Source organism: Pongo pygmaeus, chromosome 1 (assembly GCF_028885625.2).
Source record: "Pongo pygmaeus isolate AG05252 chromosome 1, NHGRI_mPonPyg2-v2.0_pri, whole genome shotgun sequence".
Lineage (NCBI taxonomy): Eukaryota > Metazoa > Chordata > Mammalia > Primates > Hominidae > Pongo > Pongo pygmaeus.
Genome location: NC_072373.2, coordinates 137725040 through 137749654, shown reverse-complemented (window position 1 = coordinate 137749654; position 24615 = coordinate 137725040). Strand labels below are relative to the sequence as shown.

Below are 24615 nucleotides of genomic sequence, written 5' to 3'. Positions count from 1 at the left end.
AAGCAGAGCTTAAGCACTATACATTTATGAAGGAATTAATGTTCCTTTAATTCCTTTAAAAATGTCCTCTTATTCTTATTTAATAAATGTTATAATTAAAGACTCTCAAGCACTCCTTACACATAAAACATATATAACAGTGATAATTGATTGACTTTTTTTAGAAGAACTCATTAGAAATGCAATAAAATAACCTGATAATTGCTCAGATTTATTGCTTAAGTACTTGGTTGTAATTTTGCATCTTAGTTGAAGTTTATCAGACTTTACTCTTAGATCTGATTTTGTTCCTGGAAAAGGTACTATATAGTGAAATAATATAGAGTTGAACCTGATTTTCTTAACTAAATATGCCCTATTGAGATGTTAGACTCTCTCCACAATCTTTGATGCATGACTTTTAATAAAAATGTATATAAGTATATATAGATAGTCTTCTATAGGCCAGGTGCAGTGGCTCATGCCTGTAATCCCAGCACTCTGGGAGGCCGAGGCAGGCGGATAAGTTGAAGTCAGGAGTTTGTGACCAGCCTGGCCAACATGGTGAAACCTCATCTCTACTAAATATACAAAAATCGGCAGGGCATGGTGGGGCGTGCCCATAGTTCCAGCTACTCTGGAGGCTGACGCAGGAGAATCACTTGAACCCAGGAGGCAAAGGTTGCAGTGAGCTGAGATGGCGCCACTGCACTCCAGCCTGGGCGACAGAGCAAGACTCTGTCTCAAAATAAAAGATAGTCTTCTATAAATATTTAGTACCTATATACTCTACTGTGTAAAGCTTATTAATGTATTTATATATTTTGAAGTTAGAAAGGACAGTAGGCGGGGCGCAGTGTCTCACGCCTGTGAGCACTTTGGGAAGCCGAGGCAGGTGGATCATGAAGTCAGAAGATTGAGACCATCCTGGCCAACATGGTGAAATCCCATCTCTCCTAAAAATACAAAAATTAGCTGGGTGTGGTGGCACGTGCCTGTAATCCTAGCTACTCGGGAGGCTGAGGCAGGAAAACCGCTTGAACCAGGGAGTCAGAGGTTACAGTAAGCCAAGATTGCACCACTGCACTCCAGCCTGGTGACAGAGTGAGACTCTCTCAAAAAAAAAAAGGACCATAACGAATTGCATAAAATTATATTTTATGATGTGGTATCAAAGTATATCATATTTGTTTTTATATTCCTCATAATTCCATGTTACCCACAATATAAGAAACCTGAAAGTAAAGAATCACTTTTAATCATGGTCACAGTATTCAGAATAGCTTTTTTGAGATTTAATTGGTATTTTGAGAAGATTTTCTAGCCATAGGACACATCGCTCAGCTTCTGTCCCATTTACTCCTTCCCTCTTCCCTTTGCTCTTGGTCTTCCCCAGTCTTCTGTGACCTCTGTCAGTATACTTGAGCCTGTAACACAAGAATGGACTGTGCTGATGGTGACCTAAAACTGAGAAATACAGGGAAACGTCCAGACCAAAACTGGCAGCCAAAGAGAAGACATATAGAAGGCTATCGAGAAGCAGCTTGACTGGTCTGAGTTCCTTTATGTGCAGCCTATGTGCCAGAAGTGGGAATCAGGTTTCCTCAAGAGTGCTTATACTTAAAATGTAACTTTTCCACCCAAGTTTAATATGAAAGCTTTGTAAATAAGCCACTACTTTGTATTCTGATGGTCTATGGTCAATTGTGTCATAGAAGTCAAATGTCTCTTGGTGGCCAGGGAGAGAGGTGTGTGTTGTGTTCTGTGTGAATTATTTGGTTATCCAATGAAGGAGATGAATACTTTGTATTACTCAGAAAGGATAGAGGATAAAGTGACTTGTAGTAGTCTAACATGGATACATGCTATTCCTAGTTCTATGCCCTTGATGTTCTCTAATGGAAAGCTTTCAAGACCATCTCCAAAAATGTCTGCTTTCATTTTATTTATCTGAACTGGCTGTTTCCAGTGAACTGTGGCCCGCTTCCTAGGCAGAGACCATACAATAGTTTATTCTCTCTAAAAGCTTTGAGTATTCCTGTCGTTCAGGGAGTAGCATGTAAGTCCTGGGAAATGGTATTTAAACAAGCTCAACTTGACCATGATCGCTAAACAAAAGCCATCACTGGACATGGGCAGCCACTTTAGGTAACCATCATACAGATAGATACTCTGGAGAGTCACTTCCCTAGGGCTACCAGGCCTGAATGGAAAGAAGTGACTAAGGCTTTTGCCTCAGCAGGCTGTTTTTTTTAAAGCCTGCCTATCAGTAATTTCCTCAGAAAAATCTGTGAACATACCATGAAAAACAAAGAGATGGTTCCTTAGAAATGTATTGGTTATAAGTATTCCCAACTCTTTCCCTTAACAGTCCAAATTTAATTTTAGGTATCTGAGACCATATTTGAAGATCATTGAAATTACTTTTTTATATTTCCTTACAATTATGGAATTTTTATATTTAACTGAGCTGTTTAAAGTTGAGATAAAATTAATATACAGTTCACCATTTGTATATTTTAAAATATACAAAATATACAATTCACTGGTTTTTAGTATATTCACTATGTTGTACAACTATCACCACTATCTAATTCCAGAACATTTCTGTCACCCAAAAAAGAAACCTCCTATCTATTAGTTCAGTCCCAATTTCCCTTCCTCCAGTCCTCTGGCAACCATAAATCCATTCTCTTATCTTGACAGATTTACCTATTTCTGAACTTTTCACATAAATGGAATCATATATTACCTTTTGTATTTGGCTTCTTTCACTTAACATGTTTTCAAGATTCATCCATTTTGTAGCATGTAACAGTACTTCATTCCTTTTTATGGCCAAATAATATTCCATTGTATGGGTATACCACATTTGTTTATTCATCAGTTGACAAACATTTGGGTTATTTCCATTTTTTGCTATTTAATGGATAACAGTGCTATAAACATTCATGTACAGATTTTTTTGTGTGAGCATATGTTTTATGTTCTCTTAGGTATATACCTAGGAGTAGAATTGCTGGGTCATATGATAACTCTGTTTAACCTTTTAAAGAACTGCTAAAGTGTTTTCCACAGTGGTTGTATCATTTTACATTTCCACCAGCAATGTATGAGGGCTCCAAAGATGGAACTTTACAAATTATCTCATCTTGCTTCACACCCAGTAGTCATTTTAAAGGCTTATATATGCAGTTTCCCAAAAACTTAAATATGCCTAATCTAATTGATTTTAGGCTTTCATGGACATGTAACATCAATTTCTTATGTTTTAGGAATTTCTACTATACACACAAAATGAGTACTTTCGAGCTAAAAACAAAGGTTACGGTGTTCATAGTGTTCAATTTGAAACCATATAAATGTCTGAACAGTAGCTACTGGTATTCTTTTGGATTCCTCAGTATCCATAAAATTCATTTTTTGTTTCTTGCTTATATAAATATTGAATTTGTTATCTTATGATATTTACTATCCTATCACCTTTGTCATTGTGAAGTTTAAATATTTACCTGTTTACTGAGGATTAAGCAATAATTAGATTATTTCTATACATTCCCATACTTATTGCTGAGAGTTTATGTAAGAAAAACATATTTTTAAATTGAAATAACTTTACCCTCAGCCAACAGAACTATATGGGAATCTAGATAGTTTCTAAAGAAATAATACTTGTTTAAATTTTTAATCAAAGCCGATTTTCTACAATAATTTTCCCCACAGAATTCCCTATATCTTTGGCAGTTTTATAATGCTACTCTTTTTTTTATTCATAAGTAGTTGAGTGACTCCAACTTCAGGCCATACTCCACATTAAAAGTCACCAAGGATCCTGAGCAAAAAGATGTGCACTCCAACTTCACTATCCCAAGCAACAGCAGTGGTGGTGATGACAGCAGTTAGCAGCAGTTGGCCCTTGCAAATCACAGCCTTGATTTTAGGAGCCAGTCCCTAGATCTGCTAGTGCCACCATCACATCCTGACTGAGCTCCCTGAGAGCTAGGAAGCATGAAGCTTAAGGGAACTGTTACCCCTAGCATCAGGGTCTGACACTATAAGGGTGTGATAATCATTGTGTGTGGAAGCCATAGTTGATTACATTTCAATCTTAGAGTATTGAAAAAATGCTGGAGACACTATTCTGAGAGAATTGTTACAAGACAACAATGATGAAGAAAAGCTTTTCCAGCATTCATCTGCCAAGCTGTTCTATAGATCTGTCACAAACAGGAATTAGATATAAAGTTGTAAAGTCACTGTAACCCAGCCCTTTAAACAAACCTATGTGTAATATATCACCACAAAGTGAGTTACAAAGAACTTTTTTCTTTTGAATTAGAAATATCAGTGGAAAGCATCCCTGCTTCCTTATTAATGGGTAAACCTAAAGCATTAAATGCAAACATTAACAGGACATAAACCATCTGTTATAAGAAAAACATTTTATTTTATTTGGCTATCATAGTTTCTTATAATCAAAGTTTTTATCTCTGTTTTCTAGATAGTAGTTCTGAAATGGAAAGTTCATAGTGACATACTTCTTAATGGTATAGTCTTCTTGTCTACTTTTTTTGTTTCTCTTAGAAGTCCTTTAATGGTACTAACCTCACATGCCCCTTGGTTTTTCAAATTTGGGGACATTAGCTTTGTGCCTAAAATTAAATAAATGCAATTTTAATTTATGTAATTAATTATTATTATTATTATTATTATTATTATTTTGAGACAGGTTCTCTGTCACCCAGGCTGGAGTGCAGTGGCACGATCTCAGCTCATTGCAATCTCTGCCTCCCAGGCTCAAGCAATCGTCCCACCTCAACCTCCCAAGTAGCTGGGACTATAGGCACATGCTACCATGCCCAGCTAATTATTATTATTATTTTTTGTAGAGATAGGGTTTGACCACATTGCCTAGGCTGGTCTTGAGCTCAAGCAATCCTCCCACCTTGTCCTTATGTCATTAATTTTTATTTAACATTATTTTTTTAATACAATTATTCTACCCCATAGACTACCTTTAACTATACAAGGGTCTCTTGAAACCCTAAACTCAGTCTCATTCTGGATATATCCTATTTTTGTTCCTAACTATCAGTGTAGCCTTGTACAAGTTACTTAACTTCATTGACTATTATTGTTGGCAGTATGAGGGATTGGACTAAATCCAGGTTAAATCAACTTGGTAGTGCTAATTCAAGTATGAGGTGTAAAAAGTAAGAAACTGTTTTCATGCAATATGTCAAAGGCTTCTGAAAGAGATAAAGATGAGTATATTTAGCATAGGAAACAATTTAATTTTGCAAATGGAGTTCCATGGTGACACTGTCCAAGTGTTATACTTTGTTAGGTATCTCCATCATAAGCTTGGCAGGGAAATACTAGTCAGTCACTCTTTCTATGGAAAGATTTCAGAGTACTCATTTAAGAAAATGAGAGGAACACCCCCAAGATGCCTTCTCTTTCTAGTGCAGACTTTAGTTGACATTATACAGGTTAAGTATTAGAAATCCAAAATCCAAAATGCTCCAAAATCCGAAACTTTTTCAGCACCAACATGATGCTCAAAGGAAGTACTCGTTGGAGTGTTTCAGATTTTGGATTTTTGGATTAGGGATGTTCAACCAGTAAGTATAATGCAAGTATTCCAAAATTCTAAAAAATCCGAACTCCAAAACAGTTCTGGTCCCAAGCATTTTAGATAAGGGATACTCAAACTATATTGCTCTTCATATCAAAGATATGGAACTTTTCCTCAAATGCAAAAGGAGAACGTGGAGGGGTTTAGTATCTGCACATTATAATAAAGTTGGTAAAAGAGCAAAATGAAATGTATAAATTAATTTTTTAAATGTTAAAATATGTTTTAAAACTGTTTTACTTACAGAATCCTCACTCCAACTGTGGGCCTTTTTTTCCTCATCCAATTTATTCTTTACATTTTATTTTATTTATTTATTTTTTAATTTTTTTAGTAGAGACGGGGTTTCACCATGTTGGCCAGGCTGGTCTCAACTCCTGGTTTCAAGTGATCCACCTGCCTCAGCCTCCCAAAGTGCTGGGATTACAGGTGGGAGCCACCATGCCCAGCCTATTATTTATATTTTATTCTGGGAATAAGTATCAACAATGAATAGAAAAGTCTAGAAAGTTATTTTATGTGAAAGTTTCTGATTCTTCAAATCACATTTAAGGAATTTTTTAAAAAATAGCTCTGTAATAACATTTTCCTTTTTTTATTTTTATTTTTTGAGACAGAATCTCTCTCTATCACCCAGGCTGCAGTACAGGTGACCTGATCTCGGCTTACTGCAACCTCCGCCTCCTGGGTTCAAGCAATCCTCCTGCCTCAGCCTTCCAAGTAGCTGGGATTACAGGTGTGTGTCACCACTCCTGGCTAATTTTTTTTTTTTTTCTGTATTTTTAGTAGAGATGGGGTTTTGCCATGTTGGCCAGACTGGTCTCGAACTCCTGGCCTCAAGTGATCTGCCCACCTCAGCCTCCCGAACTGCTGGGATTACAGGCATGAGCCACCATACCTGGCCCATTTTCCTTTTTTATTCTCTACTTTTTTTCTCTCATTAAAAAATGGGCCAGGCTCAATGGCTCACACCTGTAATCCCAGCACTTTGGGAGGCTAAGGTAGGTGGATCACCTGAGGTCAGGAGTTCAAGACCAACCTGGCCAACATGGTTAAAGTATGTCTCTCCTAAAAATACAAAAATTAGCCAGGCATGATGGCGGGGACCGCCTGTAATCTCAGCTACTCAGGATGCTGAGACAGGAGAATTGCTTGAACCCAGGAAGCAGAGGTTGCAGTGAGCTGAGATTGCGCCACTGCACTCCAGCCTGGGTGACAGAGCAAGACTCTGTCTCAAAAAAAAAAAAAAAAAAAAAAAAGAATTACATATATATATATATACACATATATACATACATACATACATACATACATATACACACAGAGATGTTTATTGAGCAATGCTATGAGTAAGACTGTGTCTTAGACCCTGTAGGGAATACAAAGATTAAACAAATCCATTTCCCTCAAACACTTTACAGCCTACTGGAGATTGAGGAAAGGGAGAAATCATGTGCAAAAGTAGCTACAATAAAAAATTGAATGTATTAAATGCCAAAAAAGAAAAAGGCACAAAATATTGTTGGGATTCATAGAAGTAAAAGACTTCAATTGGGAGGTTATAACAGAAGTAAAAGATCTGTTTGGGGGGCATACAAAGTTGATGGGTTCAAAAGACAGAAAGGATTTCAAGAAATAGAACAGATGAGAGTATTCTAGGAAGTACCTATAGCGTGAAAAAAGCAAGATAAGGCGATAACTAGAAGGAAAGTTTGGGTCTATTGTACTGATATATTTTTTTTTTTGTTTTCAGACACAGTTTCTGTTGCCCAGGCTGGAGTGCAGTGACATGATCTTGGCTCACTGCAACCTCTGCCTCTCGGGTTCAAGTGATTCTTGTGCCTCATCCTCACAAGTGCTGAGACTATAGGCGTGCGCCACCACACCCAGCTAATTTTTGTATTTTTAATAGAGATGGGGTTTTGCCATGTTGGCCAGGTTGGTCTCGAACTCTTGGCCTAAAGTGATCTGCCTGCCTTGGCCTCCCAAAGTGTTGGGATTACAGGCATAAGCCACCATACCCTGCCCCTGAGATTAATTCTTTAATGGCAGATAAACTTAATTCAGTGGGTAATGAAAGTTGTTTAAATTTTTTGTTTTTGTTTTTGTTTTTTGTGGAGTTTCGTTTGCTTGTTTGTTTGTTTTAGACACAGGATCTCGCCCTGTTGCCAAGGCTGCGGTGCAGTGGCATGATCATAGCCCACTGTAACCTCAAACTCCTGGGTTCAAGTGATCCTCCCTTCATTTAAGTTTTGAGTAGAATAACATCATAAAATCTGTGTTTTAGGAAGGTTAGTCTTGCAGAGATCTGGAGTCAGATCTGATACTATCTTCCACCTTGCGTCAGCCCTTCAAAGGCTTTCAATTGCTCTTAAAGAAAAACTTTTTATTGTGGCCTACATACCCGTGTGGTCTAGCCCTTCTTTCTTCTCCAGCCTCATCTCACACCATCCTACCTTGTTCTCCCATTCCTGTCACTCTGACCTTCTTTCATATGTTTCTCATCATAGTCTTTACCACTGTAGCACACAGGTCCAGAATTTTCTCTCCCCTTTTCCCTTGGTTAATTCCTCTTCATCTTTCAGAACTTGAGGAAGTGTTTCCTCCTCAAGAAACTTTCCCTGACTTCCCTGACTAGATAAAATAACTCTATACGTAGGCCTTTACAACACTATGTACTTTTCTTTCTTAGCACTTATCCTGTTTTCAGTTTTATATTTAATTGTATGATTACTTGATTAATGTATGCTTGTCTCACTGTACTTAAAATTTTTAGGGGCTGGCTCATCTTTATTTTTTTTCCTTTTGAGACAGGATCTCGCTCTGTCACCCAGGCTAAAGTGCAGTGGCACAGTCACAGCTCACTAAAGCCTTAACCTCCTGAGTTCAAGTGATCCTTCTGCCTCAGCCTCCCATGCAGCTGGGACCATAGGCATGCACCATCATGCTCAGCTTTAAAAAAAAAAAAATTTGTAGAGATGGGGTCTCACTTTGTTGCCCAGGCTGGTCTCGAACTCCTAAACTCAAGTGATCCCCAACCTCAGCCTCCCAAAGTGCTGGGATTACAGGTGTGAGCCACCATGCCCAGCCTATTCATCTTTAAATTTTTAAAAAACAAAACGGGAAAAACAAATAGACCTATCCTTTATTCTTGACCTCAGGCTAGCATCCACTCACCTACCAAACTTCTTGAAGAGCAAGTCTGCTCTCAGTAATTCCAGTGCTTCTCATTAATCCTTTGCATTCTATATCTTGCCCCCACCTTTTATGGAATTGATTTTCTCAAAGCCTCTACTAGTAACAGCCTACTTAAACAAAGAGCAATGAGGCAATGAAATGAAAAGGAAGAGACAAATTATGAGAAACACTACAGCTCTAGAATCCACAGGATTTTGAAAAGCTGGGGAAAGTCAAACATAATTTTAAGATATTAAGACAGGTGGCTGTGAAGATACTGATGCCTTCTGGGAAGTAGGTAGGAAGAACTGATTGGAAGAGATGATGCATTTGTTTTTATTTTATATTTATTTATTTATTTATTTATGAGCTGGAGTTACACTCTTGTTGCCCAAGCTGGAGTGCAATGGCACAATCTCGGCTCACTGCAACCCCCGCCTCCCAGGTTCAAGCAATTCTCCGGCCTCAGCCTCCGAAGTAGTTGGGATTACAGGCATGTGCCACCATGCCCGGCTAATTTTTGTATTTTTAGTAGAGACAGGATTTTACCATGTTGGCCAGGTTGGTCCCGAACTTCTGACCTCAGATGATTCACCCGCCTTGGCCTCCCAAAGTGCTGGGATTATAGGCATGAGCCATCGTGCCTGGGGATGCACTTGGTTTTATACCTGTTTTGCAAGTGCTGAGACTTCCTGTTCAATTTAAGATTTAGGCAGATTATCAGTTAGATGGCTCCCTGACAGGGGTTGAAAATATGGAACTAGAGCTGAAGAATGGTGATGAAAATCAGAGACCTAGATTTTGGTGTCAGCATTGGGATGGATGAGATGGCAAGAGGCAGACGATGTTAAATGCAGAGTCAAGATGGGACAGAACTTTGTGGGACAGCTGGATCAAGGCCAAGGATGCCTGAAGAATACAGAGAAAGCAGAAAAGGGGAGGGAGGGGAAACAGACACTTTGAGCACCAACTAAATGCAAACACTGCTAGACTCCACATTATTTTATTTGATTCTCACAATTCAGTCTAGTAAGTGGTAGTGTTCCACTCACCAACGGAAGAAATAGGCTCTGTAAAAACATATACTTTGCCCAAGGTCAGAGCTGAGATTCAGACTCAGACCCTATCTGACTTCAAAACATGTACTTTGCACTGCAGTGTGCCTCAGACAGGTATGTAATCAACCAGAACACTGTTAAAGAGTCCAGAGTAAGTTTAAGTGTCAAGAAAAATGTAGTAACTACCTTTCTAGAGATGAAGTAGTTGCTGTCTGCTAAACAAAAATGAGAATAAGGACTAAGGGCTGTGGTCCTGGCAATTAGGTGGTGTGGGTAACCTTCAAGAAAGCAGTTTCTACAGAATGATAGGAGTGGAGACCAGATTGCAAAGGCTGCTATAGTATTACATATGGTGTTGGGGCACTAGACGGAGCAAATGCCAACTACTCTTTTCTTACGGTTGGCAAAAGCAGAAAGGAGAGGGGGTTTATAATCCAATATGATATGATAAATTGTCAGAAGATTCTCAGGATAGTGGAAGTTTGAGCATTTTGGTAGCAGAGGGGAAGGAGACATTAGACAGGCAAGGCTGGAAGAACTAGAGGGTAACTGGTGGAATGTGGCCCATGAAGAGACTGGGAATGACATCAAAGTTGTATTTGCCTCTTTTTCTTTCCTAACTCCTTTCACCCACTTTCCTACATATCTGCCACATATTTCTCTCTCCTTGCCTTAAATGTCAGTGTTATTTGGTAACATTTTGCCTCCTGTTCTGAATTTCAAAAGGCAGGAACCAAACCTTGTATATTTCAGCTCCCAAAAACCCATATTATTAATTTTCATTACTGTTAAATTCATTACTGTATTATTAGTTTCATTCTGGCTCTGATTGATTCTTACCCCCCTTTATCCACAGGTCAATTATTCCCCTAGGAGAATTAATTTAGGCATTTCTGAGCTTGAGTTGTACAGCCACTATGTTTAATTATGGTGACTAACCTTTATTTTCTCATATTCATGACTTTTACCTTCCCCTGCCTTCTCACCTTCCATGACCCACAAGTCGGTTTTAGGAACATAAACATGTAATTTACCAAAAAAAAAAGCATACATATATACATATACATAAAAGTAACACACACACACTTAAGTTTCTACATGAGAATAAGAGAATTTCCATTTATCCAATATTGTGTTTGGACAATATGTAAACAGTGCTAAACCAGGAAAGATATCTATAGTAAGTGAGGTGAATTTGAAGCAGTTTTCTTACCAAAACATAATCTCCATGCAGTCAAATACATTGTCTGGATTACTTTTGTCTTCCTAGTGCCAAGCACTTACTCTAGCACTTAGTAAGCATTCAGTGAATATTTGTTGATACATCAAAAGAATGAATGGATGGGAAAAACTTGGATAAATTATTGTTGATATTATGGACTTAAACAGCATAGATTTGATAACACTGGTAAAATTGCATTGCATGTGAAAAAACAAAAATAGTTGCTTACTATTGTGACTGAAGAAAAGACTTTCATTATAGAGATGTAATCTGTATAATGATTCATATTTTCCCACGTGAATACAGTCTGATAAAGATGTGACTATTTTGCCTTAAAAGAATTGCTACTTTTAACCAAATCCAGCATTGCCTTTTTGCAAATACAATTTTTATAAAATCTTTAATAAAATTAACAAAAAAGAAAGTTAGATGTAAATGTGAGATTATCTTTTAATTCATTAGTTATAAAATTAGTAAACACTTTAACTTTTTAAAATGTTTCTTTGATTCAAAACTTTATTCCAAATATTGCTTTTATCTTCCATGGACGTAACTGTTTTCTCTTCTGTGGACTAACAAAATAGAAGAATTGGTTAGAGAGCAGTTAATCACCAGGTCGATAGAGGTGGCACTAAGTCTTTTAGTTATTTATCTGATGCATCACAGATACAATTCTGGAGAATTATTTAAATGTTTTACATGTTGATATTTGTTCATTGAATTGGAAGCATTTATCAAATATTAATGGATCCTAATGGAAATTTTTTACTCAAGAGGCAAACTCTTCCTTTAACTAGTTTTACTGAATGCATTTTAAAAAATAGCCTTGCAAACTTGAATGAAAGTTTATAAGGAGAAAAAAATTATTCCCAGGTGTATTAAGAGTGCTCGTTAAATTCAAGATCCTGATAACCGAGTGTGTTTTCTTCTCTGTTGTTAAACACTTCCATTTAGATTGTATATTATAGAGACTCAACAGCTTTTAAATATTCTTCCTGCCTCTGGCTTTTCTCATTCTGATAATTCCAGTTAACCAATAAAGTCCTGTGGTTTTTGGAAGCAAAATTCAAATGCTTCCATTTTATTCCTTGTTTAAATATTTTTACAAAGTTTTAAAGCAGATTTTACAAGCCAGAATGGTGAAAAAGAGCCTGGAATTTTCTGGTTCTCACTATTGGCTGTTTGTGTTGTCCCACCATTCACTTTGAATGAGTTTGGGATTTGGCTGTTTGTCATTTTAGTACAGCTCAAGTATAATCTGCCTTAAAGATGGGAACATATCAGAATACACAAGGCTTAACATTGAAAATTCTGAGTGCAGCAAAAGCACTTCAGAAACTGCTCAAAACTTCTTGGTGAACACCTGCAATTTCTGTGGTGGTGAAAAGACATTACAGTAATTGAATCTCCACGACTATTTCCATTTTATTTATATACTGATTTTCTTTTCAGTGAGTTTTGAGGCCCCACATTATAATGTTTTTTATCACTTACAGGTTTTCATTGCAATGAGTGACAAATCTGCTGCACTACAAAAATGTTTCATGAGAATAAAGCAATTGCCAGGTTATAACTAGTATTATTCTAGTTTCAGTGCAGAAAAAAATGTTGCTCTAAAATACTAAGACTTACACAACTTTTACATGCTCCAAAATCAAGTTCCCAAACATATAAAATTAAGTGCCACTAGCTAATTCTTTGCAGCCAAGGTTATACATTGAGATAGAAGGTTATACATTAAAAGTAGGAGTAAAATCTATACTCCTTCTCCAGGGGGAAAAAAATGCACATTTGAAAAAATAAAAGCCCTTTTTATAATTTGAAGGAGTATATGAACCCCTGCATCTCAAGTTAAGATAAGGAAGTGGAGTCAGTAAATGTTGGCTTCTCTTTTGAGGAACCTGATGATAAGGGTAGGAAAGAGATTGAACAGTAACCATTTGTTTTGGATAGAAACAGACTTAAGCATACAGTATGGAGAAGGAGCCAATAAAGAAAAATAATTTGAAGCTGCGGGCAAGGTAGATACACATGATGGAACAGGGCAGGTCTCAGAGGAGGCACAAGGAAATGTGATCATGGCACAGGCAGATGGAATAGTGTGAACGGGAGAGAAATACTACATCTTCTGAGATGGGAAGAAAAGAAGAACAGCATGGCTGCAGATACATTTATAGGTAGAAGGGAGAGATTTTTACATCATGCCTAACAACTTCATTTTTCAGTGAAGTAGGGTATGAGGTTCTCTTCTAAGAGTACAGAAGTCACAGTTGTATAAAGAGTGAAAACACAATTGACCCTTGAACAACATGGGTTTATGGGTTTGAACTGTACAAGTCCACTTCTATGCGGATATTTTTCCACCTCTGCCACATTTAAGATAGCAAGACCAACCCCACTTCTCTTCCTCCTCCTCCTCAGCCTACTCAGTGTGAAGACAAGGATAAAGACCTTTATGATGATCTACTTCCACTTAATGAGTAGTAAATATATTTTCTCTTCTTTATGATTTTCTTAACATTTTCTTTCCTCTAGCTTACTTTATTGTAAGGATCTAATACATATTCTTACATATGCATTATGTAATATTTATTATAAGCATATAACATAAAATATGTGTTAATTGACTGCTTATGTTGTCTCTAAGGCTTCTGGTCAACAGTAGGCTATTTATAGTTAAGTTTTGGGGAGTCAAAAGTTATATACAGATTTTCAACTGCATGGGGGAGGGGGTCAGTGTCTCTAATGCCTGCATTACTCAGGGGTCAACTGTAATGATAATGGAGTAGTCATTGAGAGGATCCAGAAAAGGAGCTAATTCAGGGTGAGAGAAAATTCACAAGTGACATTAAGTATCCAGATGAGGCTACAGATCATGGGTTTGTAGTGGTATCGACCTTCAGGGTTCCCTTCTTCCCCATATCCCCATACCACCAGTAGTTTCCAGCCATCTATTATAAGTGTGGAGAAAGCAGATTGCAACATTTATCTCAGGGTGTAGGTTTTGCTAGGTAGAAAAGCTAAGGCAAGGATGCAAGAGGTTTGGAAGAGTACTAATGAGATAACAGTTCAAAAAATCAAGACAAATATAATAAGGAAGAAAAGTAGAGTTACCTTAGAAAGAAAATTGGTCATCCTAATCAAATAATGCTTGTGTTTCTCCCCCCAAAATGGTATCTTCAGCTCTGACATCTCTCCTAAATTGTAGACCAAAATTTTTTTTATTTTTTGCTGGGCACCTTCATTTGGATATCTCCCAAGCATTTCAAACTCTCAAATTTGAGATGAAGTCATTTTGCCTTTCAAATGGCCCCTTTTGGTGGCATTGGTATCCTCCTAGTTACCCAAAATTGTGCTTCTCTTTATCTCTCATATCTAATCAATTGCTAATTGTATACGGTTAGCTTTCTCCATTCCCACTGCTACTAACCCACATTAGGCCTTCATTACTTGCCTAGACTGCTGCAATTATAGCCCTCCCAAGCAGGTCTCCTCGCCGTGTGTCTCTTCATTCAACTAGTCCATCCTTCCCTCTAGCTTTAAAAATCATCTCACTGAAGCTTAACTCTGATCAAGGCAGGCCTTTGTTCAGAAACTTAGTGACTTCCCAGCTCCTACCACATAATTTTGCATGAAATTCAAGGCCCTTCAGAAGTGGCCCCAACTTACCTATTCACCTTATTTCCCTTTTATGTCTTCACATTATGTCCACTGACTGTTTCTCCCACAAGCATCTTTAATAGGACTTGACCTATGCTTGAAACTTATTTTCTTTTCATATCTGCCTATTCTAGCCTTCAAGATCCAGTTCAAATGTTACCAACTCCTTGGAAGCCTTCCTTAACACCCCACAGGCAGAAATAATACCTCCCTTGTATAAACCCCCTTAAGTAAGACCTCTCATTGGGCCCTTCTGCTTTGTTACACATTTATATAAAAATCTCATTTTCTTTACTATCCGATTTCTTCCAAAAGTGTAGTTAACAAGTATAATAAATAAACAGAACTACACAAATTTATTCAATTCAGAAATTTAACACAGCTTCACATCAGTTGTTTTCAACACTGGCTATACATCAGAGTTACATGGGGAGGTTTTAAAAAAATACTAATGGCTGATTCAAAGATTTTGATTCATTGGTCTTGGGTGGGGCATGGGCATAAGAATTTTTTAAGTTCCCCAAGTGATTCTAATTTGTGCAGGCAGAATTGAGAACCACTGTCTTAATTCTAGTGCACATTGGTGTGCTAAGTAGAGAAGTGCTAAATCAGTTGACTTAGCTGCATATACCAGGATTTGCTTGGTTAGAGGTACTTACCTTTCTTCTAAAATTGTTAATAGTGTTGAAAGGTTCCTCTTGACTATCACAAAGGAAGGATGAATTAGAAACAGCAGAATTGTTGGTTTTCATTTGCACATTTTATTTGGTTATGACAGATTTCAAAAATTATTTGAAGAGTATATCCAAGTGGGTCTTTGAAAATTGTAAGATCTACTCAGTTCTTAAAATGAATCAGACATGTGAACTTGTGTGGTCTAGCGGTTAGAAGTGTAGACTAGTGGGAGTATTTCTGGGGTTATTTGTTCATCTTTTACTGACTTACATGACCTTAAGAAAGTCACTTGAGCCTCAACACTTCCTGCAACTTCACAGAAAGGTTGAAGACCAACAAGTCAGTCTCATAAAAAAAAAATTTAACAACCTTGGAAATCACGATAGCTTCTTAGGTTTGACTGAGTTGTTGAGATCTTTCCTGCCACACAGGGAACAACTAGGAAAGAACTGGCATTCAGGAAAAGCTCTCTAGCTCCAATTTAGAAAGTTTCCCACCATCCATTTTAAAGTATCTGAATGTTTTAGCCGGATGTGGTGGTGCTTGCCTGTAGTCTGAGCTATTTGGGAGGCTGAGGTAGAAGGATTGCTTGAGCCCAGGAGTTCGAGGCTGCAGTGAGCTGTGATTGCACCACTGCACCTCAGCCTGGGTGTCAGAGCCAGACCATGTCTCTTAAAAAAAGTGTCTGAATTTTAAATTTAGCTCTGACCTCTTGGCATTTGTTTCCTTGTCAATTATAAAACCATGTTTACTGAAAAACAACATCAATAACAGCAGTTTAGCTAAGTACCACAAAGTAGTTACCTATGCATGTGGCCCAGTCCATGTTATTTTATGGAAAAACAAAAACTCTTCAACAGGGTGACAGGTTCGTTCTCTATGCCCAGGGAGCTATTGTGTTACTTTGGGGAGGAAACCAGGGGCCACAGATGAGACAGATGTTTTCAGTGTCTCACTAATGGAGTTGAATCTTCTGCCTTTTCCTCAATAAGAAACAAGCAAGGTAGAGAAAGAGTTAATATTAAACATGAAATTGTAATTACTTTCATGCTAAGGAGCATGCAGTGTATATTGTATATTTTATCTAACATGCAGATAAAATTCCTTTTGAAAGTATATATCAGAATTTTTTTTCAATATCTCAGAGAGGCATTTTGCAAAATGTCTGGGGTTTGTATGGAGCCCTGCAATTTCTGGAAATAGGTGACATTTTGACCCTTGGTGTTACTGGTCACAGCTCTTCATTTCAGTTTTGATTGTATGGGTGTGCAAACAGGTATTTTGGTTTAATCCTTTATCATTTACCACTTGTTCTTGTAGAAAAGGGAAAAATCTCTACTCAAGTTTTAGAAGAAGATAAAATATGGGTAAGGTGACAGTTGTTACTGCCATGCAGGAAGAAAATATTGGGGCTTGATAGATAAGCAAATAAACAAAATACCTTTGTGATAAAGGTCTCCACTTTTAGCATTCTTCTTAGCCAGTATGACCCTGGATAATTCCTTTACCATCTCCAAAGTTTCAGGTACTTCAGCTCTCAAAAGGAAACTGACTGGATAGGTTGCACCTAAAACACATTTGGGAAAATTAAGTGTGATTTCCTCAAATATAACCATATAGCCTCCTAAAATAAGACTATGCTGTTAAAACTCATCTTTTAGATTCTTTACTTACCCAATCCATTATTAATTAGTGCCTCATCTATCCAAGAAGGCTTTTGTGTTTGTTTGATTGTAAGCCTTCAAAGTGTCAGGTATTATAATACCCATTTGTTTTAATTGGTTAAAGTGATAAACATAGTGCCTGTGCATGTACACATTGAAGGTATGGCTGTTTGACAGAAATAGTCTTCCTACCTTCTCCTTCCCAGCCCTAACTTCTGAAGGGTGAGAAAATGAGTGTTTAAAAATTTTTCTTTTAAGCCCAATGTTATCTTTTAGCAGTCTTTACATCTTCATCACTTTTATGCATGGTAATCAGCAGAACAGGTTTCCGTACTGCAGCAGAACTCTGCGTGAACCCAGTAATTTCTCAAATCTGATAGGTATAGAAAAGTGTGTGGCCTTTCACTTCCTGTCCCTTCCTCCAACCCCAAACCATAGAGAAGCATGCTTTCTGGTGACATTTTATTCACATAGACATTCTCACAGCTCTTTATTCTGTAAGATTATGTTGAGTATGAGGAGTGTTGTTCCGTGTCATTTTACAACTGCCTACTCGTTTCATTTTGCAAATTTGGAAATAAATTATGAACACTCAGGAAAATCCTTCTGTGAGAGAGTTATTACTTCTGTCCAGTTTTGAAAGTCAGGTTTGCAGCTATCTGTGCTATATCATTTTAGGAAGGTGCCTGATGTGATCTTCACACATATCACCTAGGATTATTCAGGAAAGGATAACTCAGATTGTGGAGCTACAGTATGGAGTTTCCAGTGGTTCAGTATGAGTGCAGTGAGCAAGACAATAGGGACCAGAATGGGGAAGGCCACTTAAAAATCCAAGTTCACGGCTGGCCACGGTGGCTCACACCTGTAATCCCAGCACTTTGGGAGGCTGAGGTGGGTGGGTCACAAGGTCAGGAGTTAGAGACCAGCCTGGCCAACACGCTGAAACCCCATCTCTAATAAAAATACATAAATTAGCCAGGCGTGGTGGTGGGCACCTGTAATGCCAGCTACTCGGGAGGCTGAGGCAGGAGAATCGCTTGAACCCAGGAGGCAGAGGTTGCAGAGAGCCGAGATCGTGCCACTGCACTCTAGCCTGGGCGACAGAGCAAGACTCTATCTCAAAAAAAGAAAAAAATCCAAGTTCGTTACTGACTTTTATTGTACTCCACGAGATAAATAACAGAGATTCATCAGTTTAGCTCCACTTGCTCAATAAACCACAACTTTAACTCTTTATATATATTTTTCTGTTGACAGAATACAAACTGGTGACTTCCAAAATTATGGGTACCCTACTTCTGAGGTTTAGTCAAGAGTTTGTACAGCTCTAAATCCTTGGATAGAAGGTTTTAATAAAAATGCCAACTTTTAATTAAAATCTCTCTCTCGATTCAGTTATCTTGCCCAAACTTGGAAACTCTTCTTACTACTGTATATAATTCCTGTTAACCAGATGTTGTTTGATAACTCAGTAATAACAAATGGAGGGTACTTGTCCTAACCTGATTTACATTCTTTCCTTTTGATGTGTAGCATATGTGGAGCAGTCAGCTAAATAAAGGTCTTATCAATAAGATGCAGTTTGACATTGGCTTTTTGCTTTTGTTGTTACGCCACTTACCATATGGTAAAGAATTGTTATAGAAGGATATCTGTCTTTTCAGAAGTGAGGTTTGAATCAGTGGAGGTTTCATGAGCAGTTTCCTCTTGTTTGTGATTTATACATTGTAAGTTTTTATCATGTGAGTTGTTTTCAAATTATATTCACCAGCAGATAGCCTGTGTTAAGCCATCTTAAGTGTCACCCTTTGAGGTTTTTATTCATACTTAAAAGCACTTGAGAGAAATAACTTTCAACAGAAATCTTTTGTTTTTACTTACAGTCAATCACATTCTCTGCTGGTTATTTTAATAAGTATTTCCTGCATAAAACACATTAAATATCAGCTGTAGTATAAATTACTGTTTTTTATTTACATAGAAGTTATTTGGGCCCACCATGTTATTATGGGGTTTTTCTTGTTTGTTTTATGTTTTAGGGACAAGGTCTGTCTCGCTGTTTCACCCAGGTTGGAGTACAGTGACATGATCATAGCTCACTGTAAACTTGAACTCCTGGGGTCAAGTTTACAAGTTGTGGGAACCGATCCTCCCGCCTCAGCCTCTTGTTGGGACTTCAGGCATGCACCTCCACACTCAACTAATTTTTTTATTTTTAGTAGAGATGGGACCTTGCTCTGTTGCCAAGACTGGTCTCAAGTTCCAGGCCTCAAACAGTCTTCCTACCTCAGCCTTCCAATGCACTGGGATTGCAGGTATAAGTCACCACTCCCATCCTGGTTTTATTTGATATTCACTATTAGAAGTTGCAAGATTGGAATAGAGGCTTGAGTCCCTTTCATTGTATAATGGGGTAGGAGTTGTTCATTAATGAAAAAATTAAACAGGTAAGTAATTAGTATATCATAATTTATACTGCACAGATAAAGGAATAAGGAGAAAAGAGGAGCCTGGAGAGTCAATTTAACAAAAAAAAAAAGAGAGGAAGCAGGTGTTTGGTAAGATCTTGCAATTGTACTTCAAAGATAACCTGAAAGTAAACATTTTTATTTTATGTTTCTCTTTTTGTGAGACAAGAGTCTTGCTCTGTCACCCAGGCTGGAGTGCAGTGGCGTGATCTCGGCTTACTGCAACCCCCACCTCCAGGGTTCAAGTGATTCTTGTGCCTCATCCTCCCAAGTAGCTAGGACTACAGGCATGCGCCACCATGCCCAGCTAATTTTTCTATTTTTAGTAGAGATGGGGTTTCACCATGTTGGCCAGGCTTGTCTTGAACTCCTGGCCAAAAGTGATCCGCCCGCGTCGGCCTCCCAAAGTGCTGGGATTACAGGCATGAGCCACTGTGCCCAGTCTATTTTATGATATATTTCTGTGGGGTTGGACGTGTTTTGTTTTATATTTTGAAGTACTGAATTTGGACAGTTTGGGCAATATTTATATTATGGGGCACTACATTTTAGGAAAGTGATAAGCTAGAAGTGAGTATAGGAAAGAACACCACTGTAAACACCAATCCCAATAGGGAGTAGTCAGATGGCACCTATAAGGAAAGATTTAAAAGACTCGGAATTAACTGAGAACCATTTTCAAGAATATGAAAGAATAACTTCAAGAGCTTTCGTACCCCCCCACCAAAACACCCACAAAAGTTCCATGAAGAAGAAAATAAAATTCTGCAAGAGACATTTAGATTATATATGAGAAACAATGTCTAGAATTTAAGGTTTATTAACTGTTGCAGCATGCTACACATAGAAGTGTAGAATCTCCATCCTTCAAAATCATGAAGGTAGTTTATTAGCAGTTTTGTGAAAAGAGACTAAATCACTATATTAAGAAAGGGTCTATTCTGCTTACTTTGGTGAGACTTTAAAAAAAACGGGGGTGGGGGCTTTGGGTCTCATTTAATTCTTAATAGAAGGAGACTGAAAGGGAGTATAAATCCCCAAAACAGTTGAGTCTTCATTTTGCTGATACTTTCTGCTATTCTCATTTACCTAAAAAAAATAAAAATATACCCCATGCAAGAAGAGTGATAGCCAGAATTACACAGAAATAAAGACCTATAGATAACAAGCATTGGTGAAGATACCTGGAAAAGGGAACCCTTGAACATTGTCAGTGGGAGTGTAAATTAGTACAGCCATTATGGAGAACAATGTGGAGGTTCCTCAAGAAATTAAAAATAGGCCGGGCACTGTGGCTCATGCCTGTAATCCCAGCACTTTGGGAGGCCGAGGTGGGTGGATCATGAGGTCAGGAGTTCGAGATCAGCCTGGCCAACATGGTGAAACCCCGTCTCTACTAAAAATAGAAAAATTAGCCAGGCGTGGTGGCGTGTGCCTGTAATCCCAGCTACTCGGGAGGCTGAGGCAGGAGAATCGCTTGAACCTGGAAGGCAGAGTCTGCAGTGAGCTGAGATCGTGCCATTGCACTCCAGCCTGGGCAATAGAGTGAGTCTGTGTCTCAAAAAAAAAAAAAAAAAAAAATATATATATATATATATATATATATATATACCTACAATATAATCCAGCAATCCCACTGAAGGGTGGGTGGGTGGGTAGGTAGCTAGGTAGATAAATAAGACAGATGGATAGATAGATAAAACAGATCCACAGGAAATGAAATCAGTATGTCAAAGAGACATCTGCACTCCCATTTTCATTGCAGCATTGTTCACAATAGCCAAGATACGGAATCAGCCAAAGTGTCCATCAACAGATACATGAATAAAGAAAATATGGTATATATATTATATACATATGAACAGTGGCATATATTCAGCTTTAAAACGAAGGAAATCCTGTTATTTGTGACAACACAAGTGAATCTGGAGGATGTTAGGTTAAGTGAAATAAGCCAGGCACAAATACAAATACTGCACAATCTCACTTATATGTGGAATCTTAAAAAAAACTTGGGCCAGGTGCAGTGGCTCATGCCTGTAATCCCAGCACTTTGGGAGGCTGAGGTGGAAGGATTGCTTGAGGCCAGGAGATTGAAGCTGCAGTGAGCTCTGATTGCATCACTGCACTCTACCCTGGGTGACAGAGTGAGACCCTGTCTCAAAAAAAAAAAAAACAGAAAAAGCAAAACAAAAAGAAGTATCTGACACCTAGAAAGCAATAAATATTAGCCATTATTATCATCATCATCAAAAGAGTAGATTTAAGTGTTCTTACCACATAAAAATAAGTATATGAGATAATGCATATGTTAATTAGCTTGATGCAGTCATTCCACAATGTACACATATTTCAAAACATCATGTTGTACTCCATAAATATATTCAATTTTTATTTGCCAATTAAAAAATAACTTTATGTAGATACCCTAAATTGCTTCTTCCCTTGGCCAAGTAAATATCATATCATTTAGAATGAAAAGAATTTCCTCTCCTTTCATATTTCACCTATGAGGCTTAATTAAGTACTTTTGTTCCTGAGAAAGGGACCAAGCAACCACTCCAGGCCCAGCCCCTTGCTCTACAGTTTACTTTGTAGTTCTGGAAGTGAATTAAAGCTAATGCCTAAGCCTGCTCAGTGGCACATAGCACTATTCATGCTTAGCCAGTCTTAGGGCTTCCCAGACAACACTGAATTCCAGGACAAATGGAAGTGAGGAAGAGAATTTCAGTAACAAGTGGTAGGTCATGATTTAATGCCTGATGAATTTAAAGCTCATCTCACACCTCACTGATGGATGTTCTGAAATATTCTGGCAGGAAGATGCAGAATGTGTGGCCTGGGGGAGGGGGAATGAAGAAAATGTTTCCTCCATTCTTCTAAAAATGAAACGAGGGGAGCCCAGCACAGTGGCTCACACCTATAATCCCAGTCTCTCAGGAGGATGAGGTAGGAGGATTGCTTGAGGCCAGGAGTTCAAGACCAGCCTGGGCAATATAGCAAGACACTAAAAAATTTTTTTTTAAGTAGCCGGGTATGGTGGCACATGCCTGTATTCCCAGCTATTAATACTTTGGAGACTGAGGCAGGATTGCTTGAGCCCAGGAGTTCGAGGCTTCAGTGAGCTATGATCGCACCACTGCACTACAGCCTGAGCGACACAGCAAGGCCTCATCTCAGTCTTTCAAATGAGAGGAGGAAAATTTTGTGAGAGAAAAACATTTCAGTAATCACAATAAATAATTGTCCTCTTAAACTAGTTCTTCAACAAGTAATTATTGATGATCTACAGTGTAACAGGCACGAAGGATACAGTGGACACAATATATGAAGTCATTGTCCTCATGACGTTCACATTCTTTTGGATGAAGATAGACAAGCAAACAAATAGACAATTATTAATAATGATGGAGAAAAAGCAAAGAAAGGAAGTAGAGAGGTGAGACTGAGGATGGACTTTAGAGGGAAAGATGACATTAAACAAAACTGAATCACATGAAGGATCCTACCATGCAGAGAACTGAGGGGGAATATCCCCAAGCAAGCCTCTAAAGAAGCCTCTAAAGTGAGGACAAATTTAACCTCAGCACAAATTAAGATACGGTTGGCCAGTATGATTGGAATAGAATGAGCCAGGGAAAATGTTCTCTCCAGCTGGAAACTTTTATGAGATAGTTTTGGTTACTAAGTATCCTCCATCCATAAGTGGTCCAGTATGCGAGAGATTTTTCATAGATCAGCCCGTGAATATCCTAGAGCTAAATGGTTCCTTTAGATTTCTCATCTCCTGTTGTAATTGCTCTAATCATCAGAGCGATAGTATATAAAGCATTACATTAATGACTGAGTTATTCATTTTAAATTAAAACTGTAAGGCCGTGCACAGTGGCTTACACCTGTAATCCTAGCACTTTGGGAGGCCAGGGCAGGCGGATCACCTGAGGTCAGGAGTTCGAGAGCAGCCTGGCCAACATGGTGAAACCCCTTCTCTACTAAAAATACAAAAAAAAAAAAAAAAAAAAAGTAGCCAGGCGTCGTGGTAGCGCACCTGTAATCCCAGCTACTCGGGACTCAGGCTGAAGAACTGCTTGAACCCAGGAGGCGGAGGTTGCAGTGAGCAGAGATAGTGCCATTGCACTCCAGTCTGGGCAACAAGAGCGAAACTCGGTCTCAAAAAAAAATAATTAAAGCTGTATATAATAGTACAGGGGTTGGCAAACTTTGGTAAAGGACTAGATCATAAATATGTTTGTCTTTGCTGGCAGTACAGTTGCAACTACTTGATTCTGCTGTTGTAGCATGAAAGCAACTATGGAATATGTAAATAAATGGTTACGGCTGTATTTGAAATAAATGGGAAGCCCAATTTGGCCTGTGGACCATAGGTTGTCCATTGACCTATTTTATTACATTGAGAAGCCAACAAGAGAGATTATAAAGAATCAGGGGTAGGAGAAAAACCATGACTAAGAGGAGGAGAATTCTAGGAAGGGAGGAAGTGATCAGAAACATCCAATACTGCAGTCAACTAGGAAGAGAACACAGAAGAGGCTTTCAGAAGTGGAAGTTAGGAAGCCATTACTGACCATGAAAAGAACAGTTCTGGTATTAAGTCTGTTCATCTTTCATTAGGCCTGGTTCTATGCACATATAGGGACTGCACTGCTAGGTGCTTTGTGGTTTACAAAGTCCTCTTCCATGGTTACTACTAACAAAAGCACACTCTGAATAGAACCTTATCTCCAAGCTCAGTGCTTGGACCTCTACATCAGATAGGTCCTAAACTCGAGTTACTCCAATGACACCTATCATTAGGGCAGTATATGCCCTAAAAAGAATCCCAATAGTAGCATCTTTGGCAATAGCTACAACCAATTCTTATAGTTGATCAAAACCATAGTAGGCGGATAAAATGTTATAATCTCACTTCTGATTCATCTATGCAAGGAGACACAGAGCCTCTTGCTACAGAGATAACATGGAATTCAGAAAATGCCCAGTATGCAGCCAGACTGGAAAAGCATGCAGATAGTTAATTGCTATTAAGTAATAAAACATAAAGTTGATGGGT

The 24615-nt window shown here is 38.2% G+C and overlaps 1 protein-coding gene across 6 annotated transcripts in view; it reads left to right on the top strand.

Moving 5' to 3' along the window:
- Window positions 1-24615, top strand: part of RPAP2 (RNA polymerase II associated protein 2) — an 88239-nt gene that overhangs the window by 51152 nt on the left and 12472 nt on the right. Inside the window, exon 9 of one of the 6 annotated variants that reach the window (XM_063664818.1) lies at window positions 19116-19515. The exons of 2 other annotated variants lie outside the window; for them this stretch is intronic. In XM_063664818.1, the coding sequence (XP_063520888.1) occupies window positions 19116-19467 (352 nt within the window). In that variant the 3' untranslated portion in view covers window positions 19468-19515. Of the gene's footprint in view, window positions 1-1375; window positions 2938-7370; window positions 7712-19115; window positions 19516-24615 lie in introns of those variants that run through there. 3 more of the 6 variants (XM_063664805.1, XM_054476350.2, XM_054476360.2) reach the window with 3 other exon arrangements.